This window comes from Sinocyclocheilus rhinocerous, unplaced genomic scaffold (genome assembly GCF_001515625.1).
Source record: "Sinocyclocheilus rhinocerous isolate Xijiao unplaced genomic scaffold, SAMN03320098_v1.1 scaffold861, whole genome shotgun sequence".
Lineage (NCBI taxonomy): Eukaryota > Metazoa > Chordata > Actinopteri > Cypriniformes > Cyprinidae > Sinocyclocheilus > Sinocyclocheilus rhinocerous.
Window position 1 is genome coordinate 1,009,230 of NW_015640043.1, and position 19,610 is coordinate 1,028,839.

Below are 19,610 nucleotides of genomic sequence, written 5' to 3' on the forward strand. Positions count from 1 at the left end.
ACGCACACAGAGAGAGAGAGAGAGAGAGAGAGAGAGAGGTCTTGATCAGTATGTAACACATGGAACACAAAGCAGATATGGCCATTAATGATGAGTCATCTATGCTGGCCATACTCAAAGGAGCGTTACTGAGATTCACACACCACACTTAATTTAGTCCTCCGCACTCAAACTGCCAATGCAGTTTAACCATCATTTTGTTTGCTATAAAGGCACAATTGTTACATCAAACGCACAACTGAAAACCAAAAACATTCATAATATTTAAAATTCATGTGATAACTTAAGAGTTCCAGCAGTCTAGCTGCTATTTTTCAACCTCCCTCCAGCAAATGAAGTGAGAGGCCACCATAGACGATGTGAAATATATCTACACAAACACATGGATAATGAAACAAGACGTCAAGAACAAGACAAGACGTCTAATTCACCCCAAAATAAAATAAACATTTTTTACTATAATTTTATATATTAAAACCATATATTTTTATTAAAATATACATCTATAATGTTATAGATGTATATTATAATATATATTATAGATGTTTATTTTAATATATAATATTATATATACATTTTACACACATACATATTGGATTATTTTTATATAATATTCCAATTATTTAATAAGATATTCAGATATTTTCTCTTGTTTTCATTTTGTAATTATTATGGTGATTGTCATCACTGTAAAACAATTATTTTTTAATTTAAAATCATAATAAATTAAGTATTATAATAAATAATAGTATTAGTAAATTGTAAATAATATTACATAGCCCATTTAGTGGATTTTCAACAATAATAAATTAAGCGCAGTGCAAAAACTGATGCATTAATATGCAAATTTAAGGAAATGTAACCTGGACATGTTTTTGATTGGAGATTGTTCTTATATATATATATATATATATATATTTACTCATATATTTATCCACAAAGTCACTCTTCTCTCTAGAGTGAGGGCAGCGATTCATTTCTAGCCACATGTGGAGATGACATTCGAGGGTGGAAGTGATGTGGGCACCCAAGTGTTATTCTCTCTTTTTTTATGAATGGGATAAAGAAAGGCAGTGAGAAATCCAGCATTCCCCCGCAACCCTCCATCCGACTGAATCATCAGTGTTCGTCAGACAGTGTTTCTAAATCACCAAGCCAATTTTCACCTGTGACTCATCGCAGGCCTGACACAAGGACGAGGGGCTGAGCATTATTGCCTTGTATGAAAACGTGCAGCAGAGAGACCAGTGAAAACCATAAAGTTAATTGAAAATTAATTATAAATAATATAAATTATACTCATATATTTATCCACAAAGTCACTCTTCTCTCTAGATAACTTTATTATGCACTGCAATTATGTTGTCTGCTGCTTTAAATGTTTAAGCTTTTTAAAGCTAAGTGGATTCTGATTGGCTGTCAATGTTTTTATCGCTCACCAGCTGGAAAAAAATTTTTTTTTAAAGTGATTCCAATGATATCGTTCCTCTGTGTCAATGTTGTTATAGTTGTGGTGTGGACGTCGCTATTCTCAAAGAATTAGAATAAATACTAAAACTTTATAGTTATCGTTATAGTTATCGCCGTTAGTGTGAACAGACCTTAAATTTCGTTAAGTTCCATTGTCTATTATCAATAGTTAAGCAATGTATGAATAAGTCACTTTCAAACAAAGCAGGTTTCTGTTGGTCAGCAAGGCAAATTCAAGTGACCAACTTGAACATGAGCGAAATCTACTCCAGATTGTGTGAATTCCTATTGAAATGACTGAATTTTGTCTGCAAAATTTCACAGAGCCAATGGTAAGTGTGACCAAACCTTAAGTGATTACAACAATTTCGTTCCTCTGTGTTGTTATCATTGTGGACTCCACTGTTTTCATAGTATTAGAACGATCAATAAAACTATAGAGTTATAGCTGTCGTTATCGTCCTTGATGTGAATGGACCTTTATCGAGGAACAGTCATAGCAAGCTGGCCTATAAATTGGCCTGAACATGCCATTACTGGCCACAAAAGGCCCGTTCCCAGAAGATAGTCTGCAATTAAAACCAGACCGGTTTGTACCCAGTCGCTAATCCATCTGGGTGGCGTCTTTGGCTCAGTTCAAAACCCACAATGTTTTGTTAATGTTCTCCTGGTTGTCAAATACCGGCAGGAACAAAGTGGGAGAGAGATAGAAGAAACAATCTGTTCACATCAATTATGATTTTCAATTGTGCAAAGCCGAAAGGAGAGACAGAAGATGGGTGGGTTTTTTTCTCACATGTGCTCACGTTTTCAGGGGAGGAGGACTATGACTCATTGGCTCCAGGCACTGAATCTTTGTCTGGACTCCAACCAGAGATCCCACCCCTCAGAGAGAGAGTGACTGTGAGTCCTTATTTGCTCTTTACCGTCACAGCCACCAACTTGCTCACCACACTACGCCATGAGCGTGAAAATACCAGTGGACGCAGACCACCAGGCATGTCATTTTCCTCACATTCGTGCTGTTTGAAAGGACCAAAGTGCACCGAATAATGCGTGATGGAATACTGCCACACAACCTCACCTGATGTGGGGCTTTTAGAGAAACAACATTTTAGAGTGCAACATTCTTAACACAGCAAGTGAACTACTTTGGAATGTTTTTCCGCCCTGCCCCCCTCACCATGGAAACTCCACCGGCTATGCAAGAACAGCGCGAGCGTAAAGGCATCACGTGTGCAACCCAACACGAAATAGAATGCGGTGTCCTATCACGTTCAGTCTCATTCATTCATTCGACTTGGTACACGTACGACCAGCTGTGCACATTGCAGTCGGTCAGGGGCAGGTAAGGATAAGGTAAGGATAAGCCCCGCAATGGGGCTCCTGGGTATCCAGTGATACAGAGAGCGACAGCAGCAATGTACACACTGAATCGCTCCTTAGACACATGTGTCACTGGCTTGTAGTACATGCAAATGTTTCCACTGGTCTGTTTACAGTTGCGAAACAATCAATAGACCTAAATATGGGCTAGAAGTCGTAAATGCCCAGTCCATAGGTCACTATCATGAAAAACATCAAAATCCAATAAATAAATAGCTATATTTGTAAATAGAAATGAAGGCTATTTAAGGAACAATGTATGTATATATATATATATATATATATATATATATATGACAGTTACGGTACAACTTCATCCCCAAATTGTCATGAAATTACTTGACTTTTTTTGTAATTCTCATTTCCATAATTCAAATGATGTATAAAAATAAATAAAAAATTTACATATTTAAATATAACATATATAACATCTAAAAAACATTATGTGTGTGTGTGTGTCTGTGTGTATAGGCTAGTCTCACCACTTTCTGTTTTTATAACTAGTTAGTGTGAGAATTATCAGAGGCATCAACTATTTTAATTTTTAATGTCTCCTAAATTATTAAATTTAAATGCATGGGCAATTTCGTCACGCAATCTGTCAAGGTTCATTTCAAGCCTTTGTCTCACATTTTAATTAGCTGCCAGTTTTAGCGCAGTTAGCAAAACATCGATATTCTAAAAGATGTGTAACAACACCCAACATTTTTATGATGTTACTTGAGATATGTAAATGTATAATAAAGTAAACTTTTTCCAACATAGGCTACCTCATGAAACAGAGCTGTTGTCGTGGTTACGCATTCTGGCTAATATAATTTCTGCTAGCGTCTATTTGTAGACGCTACACGTGAAAAATATGCCCTCAAACCTGTACGAAACCTTTGAAAACTCTGTTGAAGCAATTGTACGTGTAAAAATATATGAACTTGTACTTCCTTTGAGGCGTGGGGGCGACCCCTTTAATTAGGGGGGTCAGACCCTCCCAAACTCCCCCTTTATTCACACCAGGGCTGCAGCATATACGGTAACCAAACGTCTTACATTTTAAAAGCGACCTAACCCTAATATACGAGAGGGAGGTGCATCTGTGGCGTCATCCCATCCAAGCGAATGAGGTATAAAAAAAATTAAGTAACTGAATAAAAAAACAAACAAAGAATAAAAAAACAAACAAAACAAGCGCTCGGAGTTTGACATTCTGTCCGCCTGTTGGAATGAAACCGGTCCACGTGTTTTGTCAATTTGCATATCATTTTAATATGTAAGCTCGTCTCCCCTATCAGCCGAAGCTTGCTTCCAACGCAAACTCTATTTGTCAGATACGGGTCTGGACGCACAAATCGGATAGCTCGGCGTTTTTGCACCCGCCCTCTCAGACACGTTGCCTTGGGAGAAGTAACACGGGGCCACACAACTGCAGGTCTACATCACTGAAACCACGTACACCTCTCAACAGAGGCTAGATAGGCGCTCCAGTTGTCTTTGGATATACTGCTGAAACAAACGGCAGTGTGCGACCATTCGTCCCATCCGGCTTGAGGTAGGATTCGCGTTTTAAATACCGGCGGTCGCTTCTGAATTTGTGTTTTTGTGGAGTAAAAATTACACTCTTATAGGAAAACCGCTGCGTTTATATAAAGTTCAATGTATTTGTATGTAAGAGATGTTAAGATGCCGCTGCGTGAAAAGAGGCATCCGCCTATCATAAAACGGAGAAAATTGTTCTTTTATTTTATTCTAATCTAAATGTAATTTTTAATACTCATTAACGTATTTATAGCATTAAATGTAGCCAATATGATAGCATGATTCGGTCTATTGTGTTTTTAGAAATAGTTTTTGGCTTTGTTTGTATCCGCTCCGTATTCGTTTTAATACAAATTCTGTAATATGTTTTAAAAAGCCAAAATTGCGGTGGTCTCGTCTTGGAAGGGTGTATTAAGGTGTTAAGTCATCATCAGGGCCCCACCCTCAGCTATCAGACAGGTACATTAATTCATAAGGCTTTTGTTTTCTTTCACAGCGTTTTAATATTAATATACGTGTTGCCCATAGCAACCGAAATTACTGGCAGGCGTACAAGTAACACGTCTCGTTTACATGACTTCCTACATTTGTAGTCGCGCTAAATGTCGCTATTAAATAATAGTCACATGCCCGCTTTGTCTACGTTTGGTAGCTAAACGTAAACACATAAGCTTTCAATGATTTTCTTTGTTTTGTCAATTTACCGGTAAGCACAATCTGATAAAGGGCCTTTTCATCCGCGTCCCCGGCTGTCGACAAAACTTGTAAAAGTATCCCATGTAGGCAGTTTTTCGATATGAAAGAGGAGTTTGTTCGCTAACGGCAGTCGTTTTGTTTGATTAAACTTTTTGGTGAAACTGGTATTGACAAGAAAAAGCTGGTCAGCAATTACGTCCATTTGGAAAGGCTGATCTTTGTGACCGTTATAAAGCCAATTAGTCGCGTGCTTGAGGTAGAGCTATTACATAGGCTAATGTGGCTTTATTGGCAGGGCAGAACTCTGGCTCAGCAGTCCATTGGTTTGCAATGATTCCGAGCAGCTGATGGACTGATTCCCGAAGTGATGTAAAAGTATATACACTGCTGATGTATATAGTGTTACATATACAGTTTATGTAGTGCATTGTACATTTATCTATAACTATATATTTAGGTTTAATGCAATGTCTGTATACAAAACATCTCTTTGTGCTGTACAATGACAATGAAGGAATTGATATAGTTTTAAGTACTTGTATGTATTATATGTTGAGTTATGGTCAGTTATATAAAACTTATGCAGTGTTACTATTTTTAGTATTTAAAAATTTTTTTAATTTAGATGTTACAACATGAAGCACGTTTTAGGTCACCTGACAATACAGTGTTTTTTATATATATATATATATATATATATATATATATGTATATGTGTGTATATTATTCATTTAGCCATAAGTATGTAATTTTATGAATGTGCATCATGTACACATTCTGTTGATTCATAAGAAGCCTTCCACTTTAAATAGATGAGTGGTCAGAACCCTTGGAGAAAGCACAAAGAATTTGCTTCTGTACAACATGTGCCTTTTGCAAAGATTCATGGCTTGCCTCATTAAACATGATGACTAAACACTCCTTTTATGTATATTCCTCAAGGCCTGTCTATTATGAATTACAAAGAACCGATGGAATTGATAATACAAAAAAAAAAAGTTTTTTACTGGTAATGCGCAAGGCCGCAGATCTGGTCCCAGCTGTGTGTTCGTGGACTATTTTCAAATCACCCTCTTTTAAAAGCAAGCCCACAAAATAATTTACTTTTACATTTAGGTAATGCATGCGTCTTAGCAATTTATTAATAAAAGACCACAGAAGGAATGGCACTATTAAAACCGCTTATTTCTAGGTCCCTTGTTCCATGCCAAACAGTGATCACCATGGTTGCGGTGTTCTGGTGTCATTGAATAAACAAATAGGGCTTTTTATTTATTTATTTTTTTTGTCACCTGTTTTTTTTTCACAGCCTTCTAGTCCTGTAAGGCTACATTTTCAAGTGTTTTGTAATTAGGTGCAATCAGATCAAACAAATGCATGTGCTGTACAGGACACACATTTGTTCCAAATAGACTGCAGAAAAAAAAATCTTATTTCAAACATCTTAGCTTTGAATAAATAAAGACAGTCTCCCCCTGTTGCGACAATATTATTTATAAAGTTAATTAAGGTTAAGGTCAAAAGCATGTATACGTGTTAACATATATTATTCTTTTTAGGTTTGGTTTTGGTTCTGTTAATGCACAGAATTAGTTGTGTTGTCGTTGAAAAGAAGAATTAATCATAAATGTTTGTGAAACAGCAGTACGTCTTTTTATGGCCGCTGTTTATCTTTAGTGTTTGTGTGAGTCTCAGGTGGTCTGTCTGGAAAACACGCTGGTCTGAGCCTACATGAATTCAGTATCCCAAAGGGTTTGATTGGAGATGTGTGCTTAAGTTGTCATTTTGGACCGCTGGTATCTGCAAGACTATGAACCTCGCAAATGGGTCTGAAACAGATGGTTGAGTTTGTGCTTTTATGTTCATGCCAAACCAATACAGTGAAAGAGAGAACATTCTTTATCCATTAGACAATTTCACACCAGCTCAGGTTGTATTGTGTAATGGTGTTTGTTATTAACGTTTATGGAAATTGGATATTAAAGTACTCCCTGTTTCCCCCACAGGTCAGTGATGGTCCGTGCTGGTTAGACCCTGCTTCCTAAGATGTCAGCTTCAGATTCTGAATATTCCATTGACTGGCTGGCCAGTGACGATGAGGACAACGATAGCGAGTTAGAACCAGACTGTACCAAAGTGCAGGGACAAACCACCTTGCCAAAATCCCCCTCCTCGAGGGTCATCCAGGGGGCCCAGACTTGCCAGTCGTTCTCAAAGAGGAATGGAGATAAAGGGGAGGTAATGGACAAAGAGAACATGAGCTCTCTGGGAAGTTCTCCTTCCAGCTGCGATAGTACTGACTACAGCGAGGACGGTGGCCATTCTCACCTGGGACAAGAGGCTCGGACCAATTACAGCCGGTGCCCTGAAAGCCCTGTAGGCAAAAAGAGGCAGACGCTAAAGAGAACACGGAGCTCCATGGTGCCAGAGCAAAGGGAGAGGCAGCTCACACCTGAACAAATGGAGAAAGACAGGCTGTTCGCATGCAAGGTGAGATGTGCCCCTTTTTTTAATTGTCGACATGCCAGGGAAGGGGCATGGTGTTCTGAAAAGCACCCTTATCTACTACTTGATCTATCTCCACCCGAGCAGAATAAAAAAATTAAAAAAATACTCAAAGCAGAACCACTTCCAGGAAGACCCCTCCTCTGCGTGTTCTTACTAGGTGAAATGTGAATGAGTCACACGAGGCCACTGAATGAAGAAACTCAGATGTTTTCCTCTACCTTGTAGAATTGCAAAGATAACTCATTCCATTACATTTGCTCAAATGTGTGTGAGAGTAGATGAGTCACTTTATTTTGTATCACAGTGTAATTGTTCTTCTGGAAATGATGAGCCGTACAAAGGAATGTCCTAATGTGATATTTTTTTGTTTATGGTAACCGACAAAGTGTACTGTCAACATCCTGAAATGAAAACATCAGAACTCTAGAAACTATTTGAGAAATGCAAAATGTGAAAAGCTAATCATTAAAGAGTCACACGAGGCCACTGAATGAAGAAACTCGGATGTTTTCCTCTACCTTGTAGAATTGCAATGATAACTCATTCCATTACATTTGCTCAAATGTGTGTGAGAGTAGATGAGTCACTTTATTTTGTATCACAGTGTAATTGTTCTTCTGGAAATGATGAGCCGTACAAAGGAATGTCCTAATGTGATATTTTTTTGTTTATGGTAACCGACAAAGTGTACTGTCAACATCCTGAAATGAAAACATCAGAACTCTAGAAACTATTTGAGAAATGCAAAATGTGAAAAGCTAATCATTAAATAACTGACAAAAGAAGGAAATACTGAATGATGCTCTTTGTTTGCAGTGCTTGGAGCTGCAGTGTTACATTCACCCACTGTCCTCAATCCTTAATGGCCTCCGCTCAGGCAGATACAGAGAACGTGAGTAATCTTTCATTCGTTTGTATAAGTCTTCTGCATATGCCTTGATCCAAAACCTTGCCTAGTTAGATCAGTGTACAAGGAGAACAACCAAACTAGATGCAGCAGGCCATAGTATGAGAAGTGTGTCATGAGATTTGGGACTGAGATGTGTCATGAATAAACATGAAATGAGGCTCTCGTATCATTTCCTGGTGGCACATTTTACCTCGCTTAGTCATAATGAAATGTGTATTGTTGAAAGATACACGTCTTAAGCCGTGCAAACCGCACAGCTCCAAAAATACCTCGATTGAAATACCAAAGGCACTATAGAGATAAGCTCAAGGGTTTGGGTTGGCTGTCTCCTTTGTGTCCCTGACTAGTGGGATAAAATATTCTAACATGTTATGTGGCTATTATTACAAATAATTACTGTAAAATCTGCACCGTCACACTGTGTCCTAACCAGATGACAAAGTGCGATTAAAAGCTGTCGGTTTTTGCTTTAACTAGTCAAGTGACACTGTTTTGTAGGTTGCTTCATTTCCTATTTTTGTAGCACTGCCCACACTGCATTAAAATCACACTCCTCATGCATATGAAACATCAAACCTAGACAGAGAGATACTAATTGTAGAAGTTAAGAAACATCTCAAGGTTCCCTCAAGTCAAGTCAAATGTAAAACCGTGAAAGTGATGCCATCTGGAAAAGCATGGTATTACTGTTATTAGTTTTACGCATGCTAATAGAGAACCGCCCACGCAATATTCTGGTTGACTGACTGTTACAATGCACAGCATTTTTACTTTCAGTGGGACAGAAAAATAACTTGTTACTGAAATCTTGATGCATAGTGGCTGGTTGGGACACAAATTACTGTAAAACACTAACAGATGGTATTAGCAATATTGGGTACTTAAAAAAATTTATTGGCTAGAACCCCACATGTGCTAGAAAACAGGTTGCATACCAGGCAGACCTGCTTATAGGGGCTCTGTCTGGGGCCGCTGTCAATGCAGGGGCTCTGGGCGACACTGGACTTCCTGGCCACAGAGACTGCAAGTCTGTCCTCCCACGTGCTTCACAAGAACCCATCTGCCTTGCAGACGTAGCGCGGCCTGTCAGAGGCAATAAGCTGGCATTGCTTGTAAAAGGAAGAGTTTAAGCTGTATCTTCTTCTTTTCAGGCCTCAGCACTTTCCAAGAGAGTGTGGCCATGGACCGCATCCAGAGGATAATGGGGGTCCTACAGAATCCCTGCATGGGGTGAGTTTCCTGCTGTTTCTCCTCACCTCACTCTTGGGCGGCTTGAGGGTGGGCTTTAGTCCACACAGCACTCCATCACGGATCGATCGAATAGATGTTGTGTCCATTTACTTAATCTACCTCAATCCACTTTCAACTTCTTGCGAGGGAATCTTTTTTCAGTGCTTTGTGTTTACGCACATTAGTGGCAAGGTTGAATTCTCCCACATCATTTGCGAATGACTTCTATGCCCTCTGGTCTGGCTCTGAGGCTATACGTGAACGAGTCAAGGAAATGTGAAAACACATGGCCTCACAGCATGATGCTTGGTCCAGAGCAGCAAGGGGGGCCGCAGGGCCAGTGTGGACCTGACACCACTAATCTAAACAAGAATAGAACTCAAAAGCAAGTCGTTAAAAATGTCCCAGCTCCCTTGAGGGACATTCCATTACATTTGCTCAAATGTGTGTGAGAGTAGATGAGTCACTTTATTTTGTATCACAGTGTAATTGTTCTTCTGGAAATGATGAGCCGTACAAAGGAATGTCCTAATGTGATATTTTTTTGTTTATGGTAACCGACAAAGTGTACTGTCAACTTCCTGAAATGAAAACATCAGAACTCTAGAAACTATTTGAGAAATGCAAAATGTGAAAAGCTAATCATTAAATAACTGACAAAAGAAGGAAATACTGAATGATGCTCTTTGTTTGCAGTGCTTGGAGCTGCAGTGTTACATTCACCCACTGTCCTCAATCCTTAATGGCCTCCGCTCAGGCAGATACAGAGAACGTGAGTAATCTTTCATTCGTTTGTATAAGTCTTCTGCATATGCCTTGATCCAAAACCTTGCCTAGTTAGATCAGTGTACAAGGAGAACAACCAAACTAGATGCAGCAGGCCATAGTATGAGAAGTGTGTCATGAGATTTGGGACTGAGATGTGTCATGAATAAACATGAAATGAGGCTCTCGTATCATTTCCTGGTGGCACATTTTACCTCGCTTAGTCATAATGAAATGTGTATTGTTGAAAGATACACGTCTTAAGCCGTGCAAACCGCACAGCTCCAAAAATACCTCGATTGAAATACCAAAGGCACTATAGAGATAAGCTCAAGGGTTTGGGTTGGCTGTCTCCTTTGTGTCCCTGACTAGTGGGATAAAATATTCTAACATGTTATGTGGCTATTATTACAAATAATTACTGTAAAATCTGCACCGTCACACTGTGTCCTAACCAGGTGACAAAGAGTAATTAAAAGCTGTCCGTTTTTGTCCTAACTAGCCAGGTGACACTGTTTTGTAGGTCACTTCATTTTCCATTTTACACCGCGTTAATATCACACTCCTTATTAAACATCAAACCTAGACAGGGAGATACTAATTATAAAAGTTAAGAAACATCTCAAAGTTCCCTCAAGTCAAGTAAAATGTAAAACCATGAAAGTAGTAGCCATCTAAAAAAGCATGGTATTACTGTTCTTAGTGTTAAGCGTGCAAACAGAGAACCACCCACGCAATATTCTGGTTGACTGACTGTTACAATGCACAGCATTTTTACTTTCAGTGGGACAGAAAAATAACTTGTTACTGAAATCTTGATGCATAGTGGCTGGTTGGGACACAAATTACTGTAAAACACTAACAGATGGTATTAGCAATATTGGGTACTTAAAAAAATTTATTGGCTAGAACCCCACATGTGCTAGAAAACAGGTTGCATACCAGGCAGACCTGCTTATAGGGGCTCTGTCTGGGACCGCTGTCAATGCAAGGGCTATGGACGACACCAGACTTCCTGGCCACAGAGACAGCAAGTCTGTCCTGCCACATGCTTCACAAGAACCCATCTGCCTTGCAGACGTAGCGCGGCCTGTCAGAGGCAATAAGCTGGCATTGCTTGTAAAAGGAAGAGTTTAAGCTGTATCTTCTTCTTTTCAGGCCTCAGCACTTTCCAAGAGAGTGTGGCCATGGACCGCATCCAGAGGATAATGGGGGTCCTACAGAATCCCTGCATGGGGTGAGTTTCCTGCTGTTTCTCCTCACCTCACTCTTGGGCGGCTTGAGGGTGGGCTTTAGTCCACACAGCACTCCATCACGGATCGATCGAATAGATGTTGTGTCCATTTACTTAATCTACCTCAATCCACTTTCAACTTCTTGCGAGGGAATCTTTTTTCAGTGCTTTGTGTTTACGCACATTAGTGGCAAGGTTGAATTCTCCCACATCATTTGCGAATGACTTCTATGCCCTCTGGTCTGGCTCTGAGGCTATACGTGAACGAGTCAAGGAAATGTGAAAACACATGGCCTCACAGCATGATGCTTGGTCCAGAGCAGCAAGGGGGGCCGCAGGGCCAGTGTGGACCTGACACCACTAATCTAAACAAGAATAGAACTCAAAAGCAAGTCGTTAAAAATGTCCCAGCTCCCTTGAGGGAGTAGCCTGTCATCCGATTGATTAGTCTTTCTCTAGCTAGACAGTGCAAAGTCTATGATGTCGTCTTTGGGAGGAGTCAGTGCTTCTCTTGCATCAAATGACCTCATAATGGATCAGGCTGGGCTTAGGTGCGTCTTTTACGTTTCATCTTAACTGCATCTGGCATGCAGCCCAGGTCTTCTGTCATTGTTTTGCATTGTGCTACTTCACGAAGTCCAATATTCACATGTGAGTGCACAGTCTAAAACATCTACTTTGTACTTTGGGCCACATCCAGCAGTGTTGCAACCTGCGTGGCATGAAAACACGCCTGGCAGAAAATACGTCTGAAACGTGCCACTAAAAACAAAGATGATGGGGGTTTTGGGTGGGGTCTTAATTCAGGTCATCTGATTGAGGCTCTGAGCAAAGTCATATTCAAGCAGACACGGGCATCAAAGCGAGGGTGTGGATGCCTCCCCACCACCTGACCCCAGTCAACATTTACCCATTCCATCATGCCAGCTGGCAAATCCCCCAATGCAAAGGCACACCAGAAGAGGGAATATAAAAACTAACTTTTATGGCAGCAGCCGTTTAAATTTAAAATACTGAGAATGGGGCCACTGCAGATTCTTTGGTCATGTGACTTGCACTAATCCCCATTAACCATCTGTCAGGGGCTGGTGTGAGTCAATGGCCACCATGTGCATGTGTCTGCATCACTAACTTATTATTTTCCCCGTGACGTGGACGCCAGTGCCCCGCTGCAGGCTTATGTCTATATTTAGAGGCTAGAGAAACGGTTGCACGCCATGCCACGTGTGTGTACAAACATGTGTGTATCAACACAGGAGCTGTTCTCATTTCGAGAAACACGTTTATGTGTCTGTGTATGCTTGATGCAGCGTACTTGCGGTTAAGTGTTCTTTCAACTCGCCTGACACCAAACGAGGTGTTACAGAACAGTAGATTTTCACTTTCGGTTACGTCAAGTCTCAAAGCTGTTTTTTTTAGTACATCAGTGGGTTACCAGACTCTTAAATATTGTTCTTCCTGTGCCATGCAGAGAGAGGTATGTCAACATCATTCTGAAAATGGAGGAAATGTTGAAGAACTGGTTCCCTCACATAAAACATCAACGAAGCGACCAAGCCAACACTGCATCGCTGATGGAGGAGACGACCCTGTCTAAAAAACCCAAGGTAAGGCACTTGAAGAACTGCCACGAACATGTGTAACTTAAAACCGACAGGCTGATAGAAAAGGAGAGACTGAAATACCCATTATACTTTGATCATTGGACCAGAGAGGAACAGGACAGACAAGAAGGGATTAAAATCTATATGTACAGCTGTACACATCTCATGTTCGCTAAGAACAATGACAGGAAAGAACAGGTAGTTTTAGAAAGCTTTCACAGGACAGATAAAAGTCAGCAAAGTTAAAGGACATGTTTAGGCTAAGAACTTGGAACATGCAATTTAAATGAGATTTTTAAAAAGATTTTTCAGCCTCTTTTAAACTGTTTGTCTTAAAATCATTGATTGCAAAGAGATCCTCAGAAAAGTTTGCGTTGAAATCTTAAGTAATTCTCCCTCTTTCAATACTTCACAGTTGTCTCCATCTACATCTCCCCTGCTCACTGGCATTGCAAACCCTGCCACCACAAGTGCCCTTTGTATGGGTAACAAAGCAATGAGAGTCAGCGACCTCACTCCCCCAGGGTCCTACTCTGCAACCAACTTAAAATGGCTCCACACATCACCCATCTGCTCCCTGACAGCAGAACAAGCTCAGGGGACAGTTCGGAACTTTCTAACAGCCCACAGGGACAGGGACGCAACACAGGACAACTCCGTGTCCTCCAGCACGGACCGTCTGTGTAAGACAGAGTCTGCTCCCAGTCGACCACGTCCAGCCAAGATTAACGCGCCATGCCTTGAGAGACTTCTTAAATCCACAGAGAGTATCATCACCCAGAAAGGCCCAGTGGGCTTGGGTGGCATGGCAGCCGGTGGATGGTCCTAGTCCTTCGAAAAGGCTCTGTGAGATCAGAGCCTAGCTAGAGCGTGACTGCCCCCAGCTGGTCTGGAGTCACCTGACTCCAGCGCAATCCCTGCCTCCATTCTAGCCTTGCAGAGAGGCACAGAACCGCAGCAGAGGGAGTTCAGCGCAGCCCAGCAAAACAGAAGACACATTCAGTTACGAACTGAAAAGTGTTGGAGTGTGATCTTTGTGCGTGTCTGATTTGTACGTCAGCATCTATTCCCTTTCTGTTGAACTGCAGAGTGAGTTGTAGCAGTGTGCGTGAGTGGGGTGGGGGGGTTTAGAAAGGTTTTGTGATCTTGGCTCATTTTCATACTTTAATTTTTGAGATGGTTTCCTCTTGAAACAAAGAAAGAGGAAAAATCTCCTGTGGTGGCAGCATCCGATGAGGCAGCATATTTGTATCTGTGAAAAAGCTAATCTCTAGACAAAATAATGCAGCCTTTATTTCCAGAAAGGGAAGGGAAAAGAGGAAGGCATTTATTCTGGGAACAGTTCAGATATTCCAGTGTGTTAGTGATCTCTATTGTAGGCGTGGTTGCATGTGAATTTAATGCTTTAGTTTGCTCTTTAAATCCACTCTATAGAGTTGATTTGATGTGACTGTTACTTCATAGGTTTAAACTTCTAGCTACATTTTTTTTGGTACAACGGTTCTACCTCTGACACCGCGTCTCCGGAAGTGTATGGATACTACAAGAACGTACACGCGAGGAAACTTCATAAAGCGCATCAATACAGTGAGCAAAGCACGCCAAACTAACACGGGTGTCTCTCTTCACAAAAGAAAGCTCTGGAGGCTTGACTGGTGCCATTGTAAAGAATGTGAACTGCAAATTTTCACTTTTTTTTTTTTTCTAAGCCTCCCAGTTCAAGGGCATATAGTGCCTGTCAATTCGATGTCAAACTGTGCCTCTTCACTGGTTTTGAAGGGAAAGCGTGAACTATCCAGAATACGTGACGCCTCTGAAGGATGTACAAAAAGAAAATCAGGAACCTTCAAAACTCATGCCATTCATTTTCTGCTATCAAGTAAATTATTTGAAACTCTTGCCAACTACTTCCTGTGGTCATGTGACACAATGACATTTTGGTTTGCCACAGAGCTGGACAAAATCTAAGAGGGAAAAGGTATTAACTGTGTACATATTTGGAAAAGTTGTTAATTTACCCTTGCAAAGTGGCCTTTATAGTGTAATATTTTATACTTTCAGAAATAAATGTGGTTATATTTGTTTGCTGTATTCCATTTGTCTCAAAGCATTTTGTTTCAACTGATCACATACAAATAGTGGACTGTTAAGGAGTTTTTAATGGACAGTCTAGACAGCAGCGTAGCCAAAATAATGCAGAATGTAGAATATTTATAATATATTTGGGTTTTAGAGATTAATATATATATATATATTTATATATATATAAATTTTTTATATATATATTATATAATTATTAAATTAAATCAATGGCATAACTGAATGCTAAGCAATTCTGACAAATATTTCACAAGCATTTCCTTCAGTTCAGTCAAAACAATAACCTTACACCACATCTAATTTGGCAGCCCTTGTGTGCATTGTTTTCAGTAAGGCTTTGATATTGCACCAGGAGACAGCTGATCACAGACCTTTTTGTTTGCTACACCCATTGACATTCTGATATGAAGACGTCTATTCAAACATCAAAGCCTTCAAGTCCCTCCCAAACAAGGCTAACATATGAAGCAGATCTGAAATATAGCTTTTGCTAAATCATAACTTGACCTTAAAAACTGAATCTATTATCTGTCAGAGAATATTGAATAATACAGGATTGGTCTCGGGTGATTAACCGCTCTACAGTTTCTGGGAAGGAGAGAATAAAATAAAAAGAATTAGAGCCACAGCGCTGAATAAAAGCCACATCTGGAGAATAGAAAAGCAAATATTTTTCTGGACAGTTAGTAATTCAAATGTCCTCCTCCTTGATCCCCCTTCTTTCCAATTCCCTGCCGTGCAGAAAATCAAAGTTGGACACTTATACAATCAGCCAGGCGCATTGAGCAATGCCACTCTCATTTCTCATTATAGGTACTGGGAAGAGGGTTCATTTTGGTATAAAGTCCATTGAACATTTGTAAAGAGAAGTGCAAATGTTCTGTGAGCAGATTAACAAATCACACTTCTCTTTTACTAAGAAGACTGAGTGGAAGTTACCCAAATAGCGATGACCCTAGCCATTTTAACTGCAAAGATGTGATTCATGTTCCAGTAAGGTCATGTAGTGGTAAACTCCAAAATTAGCCGCAAGATTTGAGGTATTATTCATGTTTGTAGAAAAACAGTGCTACTAACACACAGGTAGGTATAGTCTTATTATCTGGTCTTATCCTGCAATAGTCTATGAGGATGACAGAAACTGTCTATGGGGATTCATCCGTACCACCACGACAAATCACTTCCTCTTGGCAAGGACTATAACTGTGGGCTGCTTTATCGGTCCTAGCCAACATTTTTTTGCCAACCCCGATGCATTTTTCTGATTACTTGCTATTATTTAGTACTATTTATTATTAGTAGTATTACTACTACTATTACGGATTAAATGAGTGTGCTGCATGTTCAGTGTCAGAAGAACAAGCTGTTTATAGCATCTTCAGAGACTTTCGAGGAAGTCAGATTTAGTATAAACATGAGTAATAGGGATGTATGATATACAGGCTGATATCGGTGACATCAATATATATATATATATATATATAAATAATGGCTGATATTTAATAGGGTATGACAATTTCCACATATTTCTACATTTTTCATGATCTAGAGATTTTAATCCAATAATAAAATGAATGTTTAATAACACTAATAATTTAATAACAATGTTAATCTTTAGAAGATCTCAAAAATAATATGTGAGTCTTTCCTACTTTCACTACCAATTAGGGACGCCTAAATTCGTGTTTAAATGTAATTTTTAGGATTTATTTTTTAATACATAAAACAGTAAGGGAGTAGCCAATCCTTGGCCAATTGCTTCTCTAGGTCCAAGTAATGACCAAGTAATGAGAGAAAAAAAACAGAGTTTACTTCGTAGTATATATATATATATATATATATATATTAAAAGTCTTAATCTAATGGTACAATATTTGTCTAGCATGAGGACCAGGTTTCAAATCTATTTTTGTCATACAGGCGTCGTTTGTGAATGGGCATAATGCTTCCGATAATAAATATTGGCTCACAAACTTGTGGGGTGTTTTGTGCATGCTGAGTGCGGAAAGACTATGTTCCACCAGGGTAAGATTAATTTCAAGGATTTTAATGAAACACAGAAATTAATTAAACTGGCACGCTTTCCCAGTTCTTGAGGATTTACCATTTGTACTCTGTGGAGATTTTGGTGGACTGGTATCAAATGCTAACTGACAAAGCTAAGGTCTTGGTCATTAAAATGGATCAAAACTGTAAAAGGCCACTACTGTTTGACAGTTAGGCTCAGTGGTATCGCAGTGGTCACAAGATGTCGAGCCCAGATTAACTGTGGGAGGTGGGGAGGTCTGGTCCAGCCCAGATGGATTCAGTTTCTGTCACGTGAGGGATGTGGTCTCGTTCTCTTTTGCTATTTCCATATACATTTAGTCCAAACTAAGTTAAAAGGGGGAAGTTCATTTAAATAGGAGGAAGAACGACATGCTCAGGTTCAGAGGTTTGCATAAACTGAGCATTGTGAATCAACTGATGACGGCAGTTGGCAGAAAGAAAAAAACACTTAATTCTGAGAGACAACTGAATTTTCAGGAGAAAGGTCAGTTGAAATTGCTCATTTGATATTCACATCACCACAACAACACCAATAAATGGATGGAACTTCAGTAAAGGTCACTGCACCTCTGAAGTCCAAAATACAGATTCTATACAAGTCAAGATAAACACATTATCTGAGCGCCAGAGAAATCATAAGGTAAAACAAGGCAAGTTCACTTGTGTCTTTTGTGCCTTGTTTTTTGTTAAAAGTCTTAGAATAGATTCCCTCTGCTATTTAACAACAGTGCGGCTCATTGGCTTTAACCACTCATCCATTTAAATAACTCCAGTTGCATTTATATTTCAGCAGGGGAGACAGGAAAAGTTCTACTCATTCATAAGAATATGTGAAAGTCATAATTTAACAGAGTCAAAGCCAAAAGTAACATTAAAATTGATACTTTGACTTCAGAAAGACCACAGGACTTAAAGTCAAGAAGGTTTTATGCCAGAGAAGGACAAGCCCAAAGCTCGTATATCAATCCACATCAAAGAAAAATGATGAAAAAGATGCAGTATGATGGTTTATACCATGTGTAGGGTGGTGAGGATTTACTGCTATAGTATTTATGCTGCGGTTGATTCATTTTGTTGGCTATTAGTGAGCAGGACTATGGGCACTTACTGTTTGCATGTGTTTTTTATGTTGAATTTCCAGCAAATTCACAATATATACCATTATACCATTTGTGATGGAAAGATTGCGGTCATCTTGCTTGCCCACTGTTAATGATTACTGACTATATAAGTGACCCTATAACTTACATTGATAATAAAAAACCCTCAGCTAATTATACTAAAACATGCTTTGAATGTCATTTGCTAATAGAAAATACCCAGTGAACCCATGTGTCCTTTCTGAACGTCAGCCTTTCTTAGAGTAATAACACCTATTTGTCCTCATATCTGTGGGGTGAGAAGCATTGTGCCCACGCACTTAGAAAATTGCTCATTAACTTGTTAAGTAATTCAACAGGTAAGTCATCCCCACCACAGAGATAATGATCTCATTTGTCACAGAGGGGCACTAAATAACTGAACAATCAGATACAAAAATAACCATCGCCATTGCAATGATCACACCTTGCCATCAGAACATTGTAACTGCTCCCTATTTCTTTTTATGATTCCTGCTACTGTTACCTGCACAGCAGTACCTGATGTTCCTTTAAACTCGAAAAAACACAATGCACCGTGTTAATATGATGGGATTTTTTCGTATTGATTTTTCACAGGTGTTTCACCTGTATTTTGAATTATGCATTGCATAATGTTGTGTTTTAGGGTTTAAGGAAATGTTTATAAATGTAAAGGTCAATGTCCTGGCAGAAAATAACCTTTAACATTTTTCTACTTCTGTATTTTTTTTCCTTACAGTGAAGTTTTGTTAAAGTACATACATGTATAAAAGTACTTTAATAGCTTTTATTAATTAGCTTTTTGCTTTTTTTATATTAATATTCCAACATTTTTATTTAATTCAATATAAACATTTAATGCATTTAAACAACACAATTTTAATTGTGTTTAATTTTAATTAATCAAATTTAATGACATTTTATTTGAATAATAATATATTTATTAATTCATTTAATGATGTTGACATTTTCTGAAGAAATGCGAGTCATGCTTGCCTGACTCACCT

The 19,610-nt window shown here is 39.2% G+C and overlaps 1 protein-coding gene across 1 annotated transcript; it reads left to right on the forward strand.

The window, feature by feature from the left end:
* The first annotated feature begins 4,091 nt into the window (after nucleotides 1-4,091).
* LOC107752314 (circadian-associated transcriptional repressor-like) lies at nucleotides 4,092-15,424 on the forward strand. Its single transcript, XM_016568261.1, has 6 exons — nucleotides 4,092-4,399; nucleotides 7,089-7,572; nucleotides 8,407-8,482; nucleotides 9,652-9,730; nucleotides 13,201-13,336; nucleotides 13,749-15,424. Exons 2-6 carry the CDS (start codon nucleotides 7,129-7,131, stop codon nucleotides 14,160-14,162), a joined length of 1,149 nt encoding a protein of 382 aa, XP_016423747.1. The 5' UTR covers nucleotides 4,092-4,399; nucleotides 7,089-7,128; the 3' UTR covers nucleotides 14,163-15,424.
* Nucleotides 15,425-19,610: the final 4,186 nt, after the last annotated feature.

What these genes read in the sequence shown, in the direction of transcription:
- LOC107752314 (XM_016568261.1), top strand. Translation starts at nt 7,129, where the DNA reads ATGTCAGCTTCAGATTCTGAATATTCCATTGACTGGCTGGCCAGTGAC. An exon ending in ACAGGCTGTTCGCATGCAAG is followed by an intron (nt 7,573 to 8,406) that starts GTGAGATGTGCC and finishes CTTTGTTTGCAG; the next exon opens with TGCTTGGAGCTGCAGTGTTA. An exon ending in CTCAGGCAGATACAGAGAAC is followed by an intron (nt 8,483 to 9,651) that starts GTGAGTAATCTT and finishes TCTTCTTTTCAG; the next exon opens with GCCTCAGCACTTTCCAAGAG.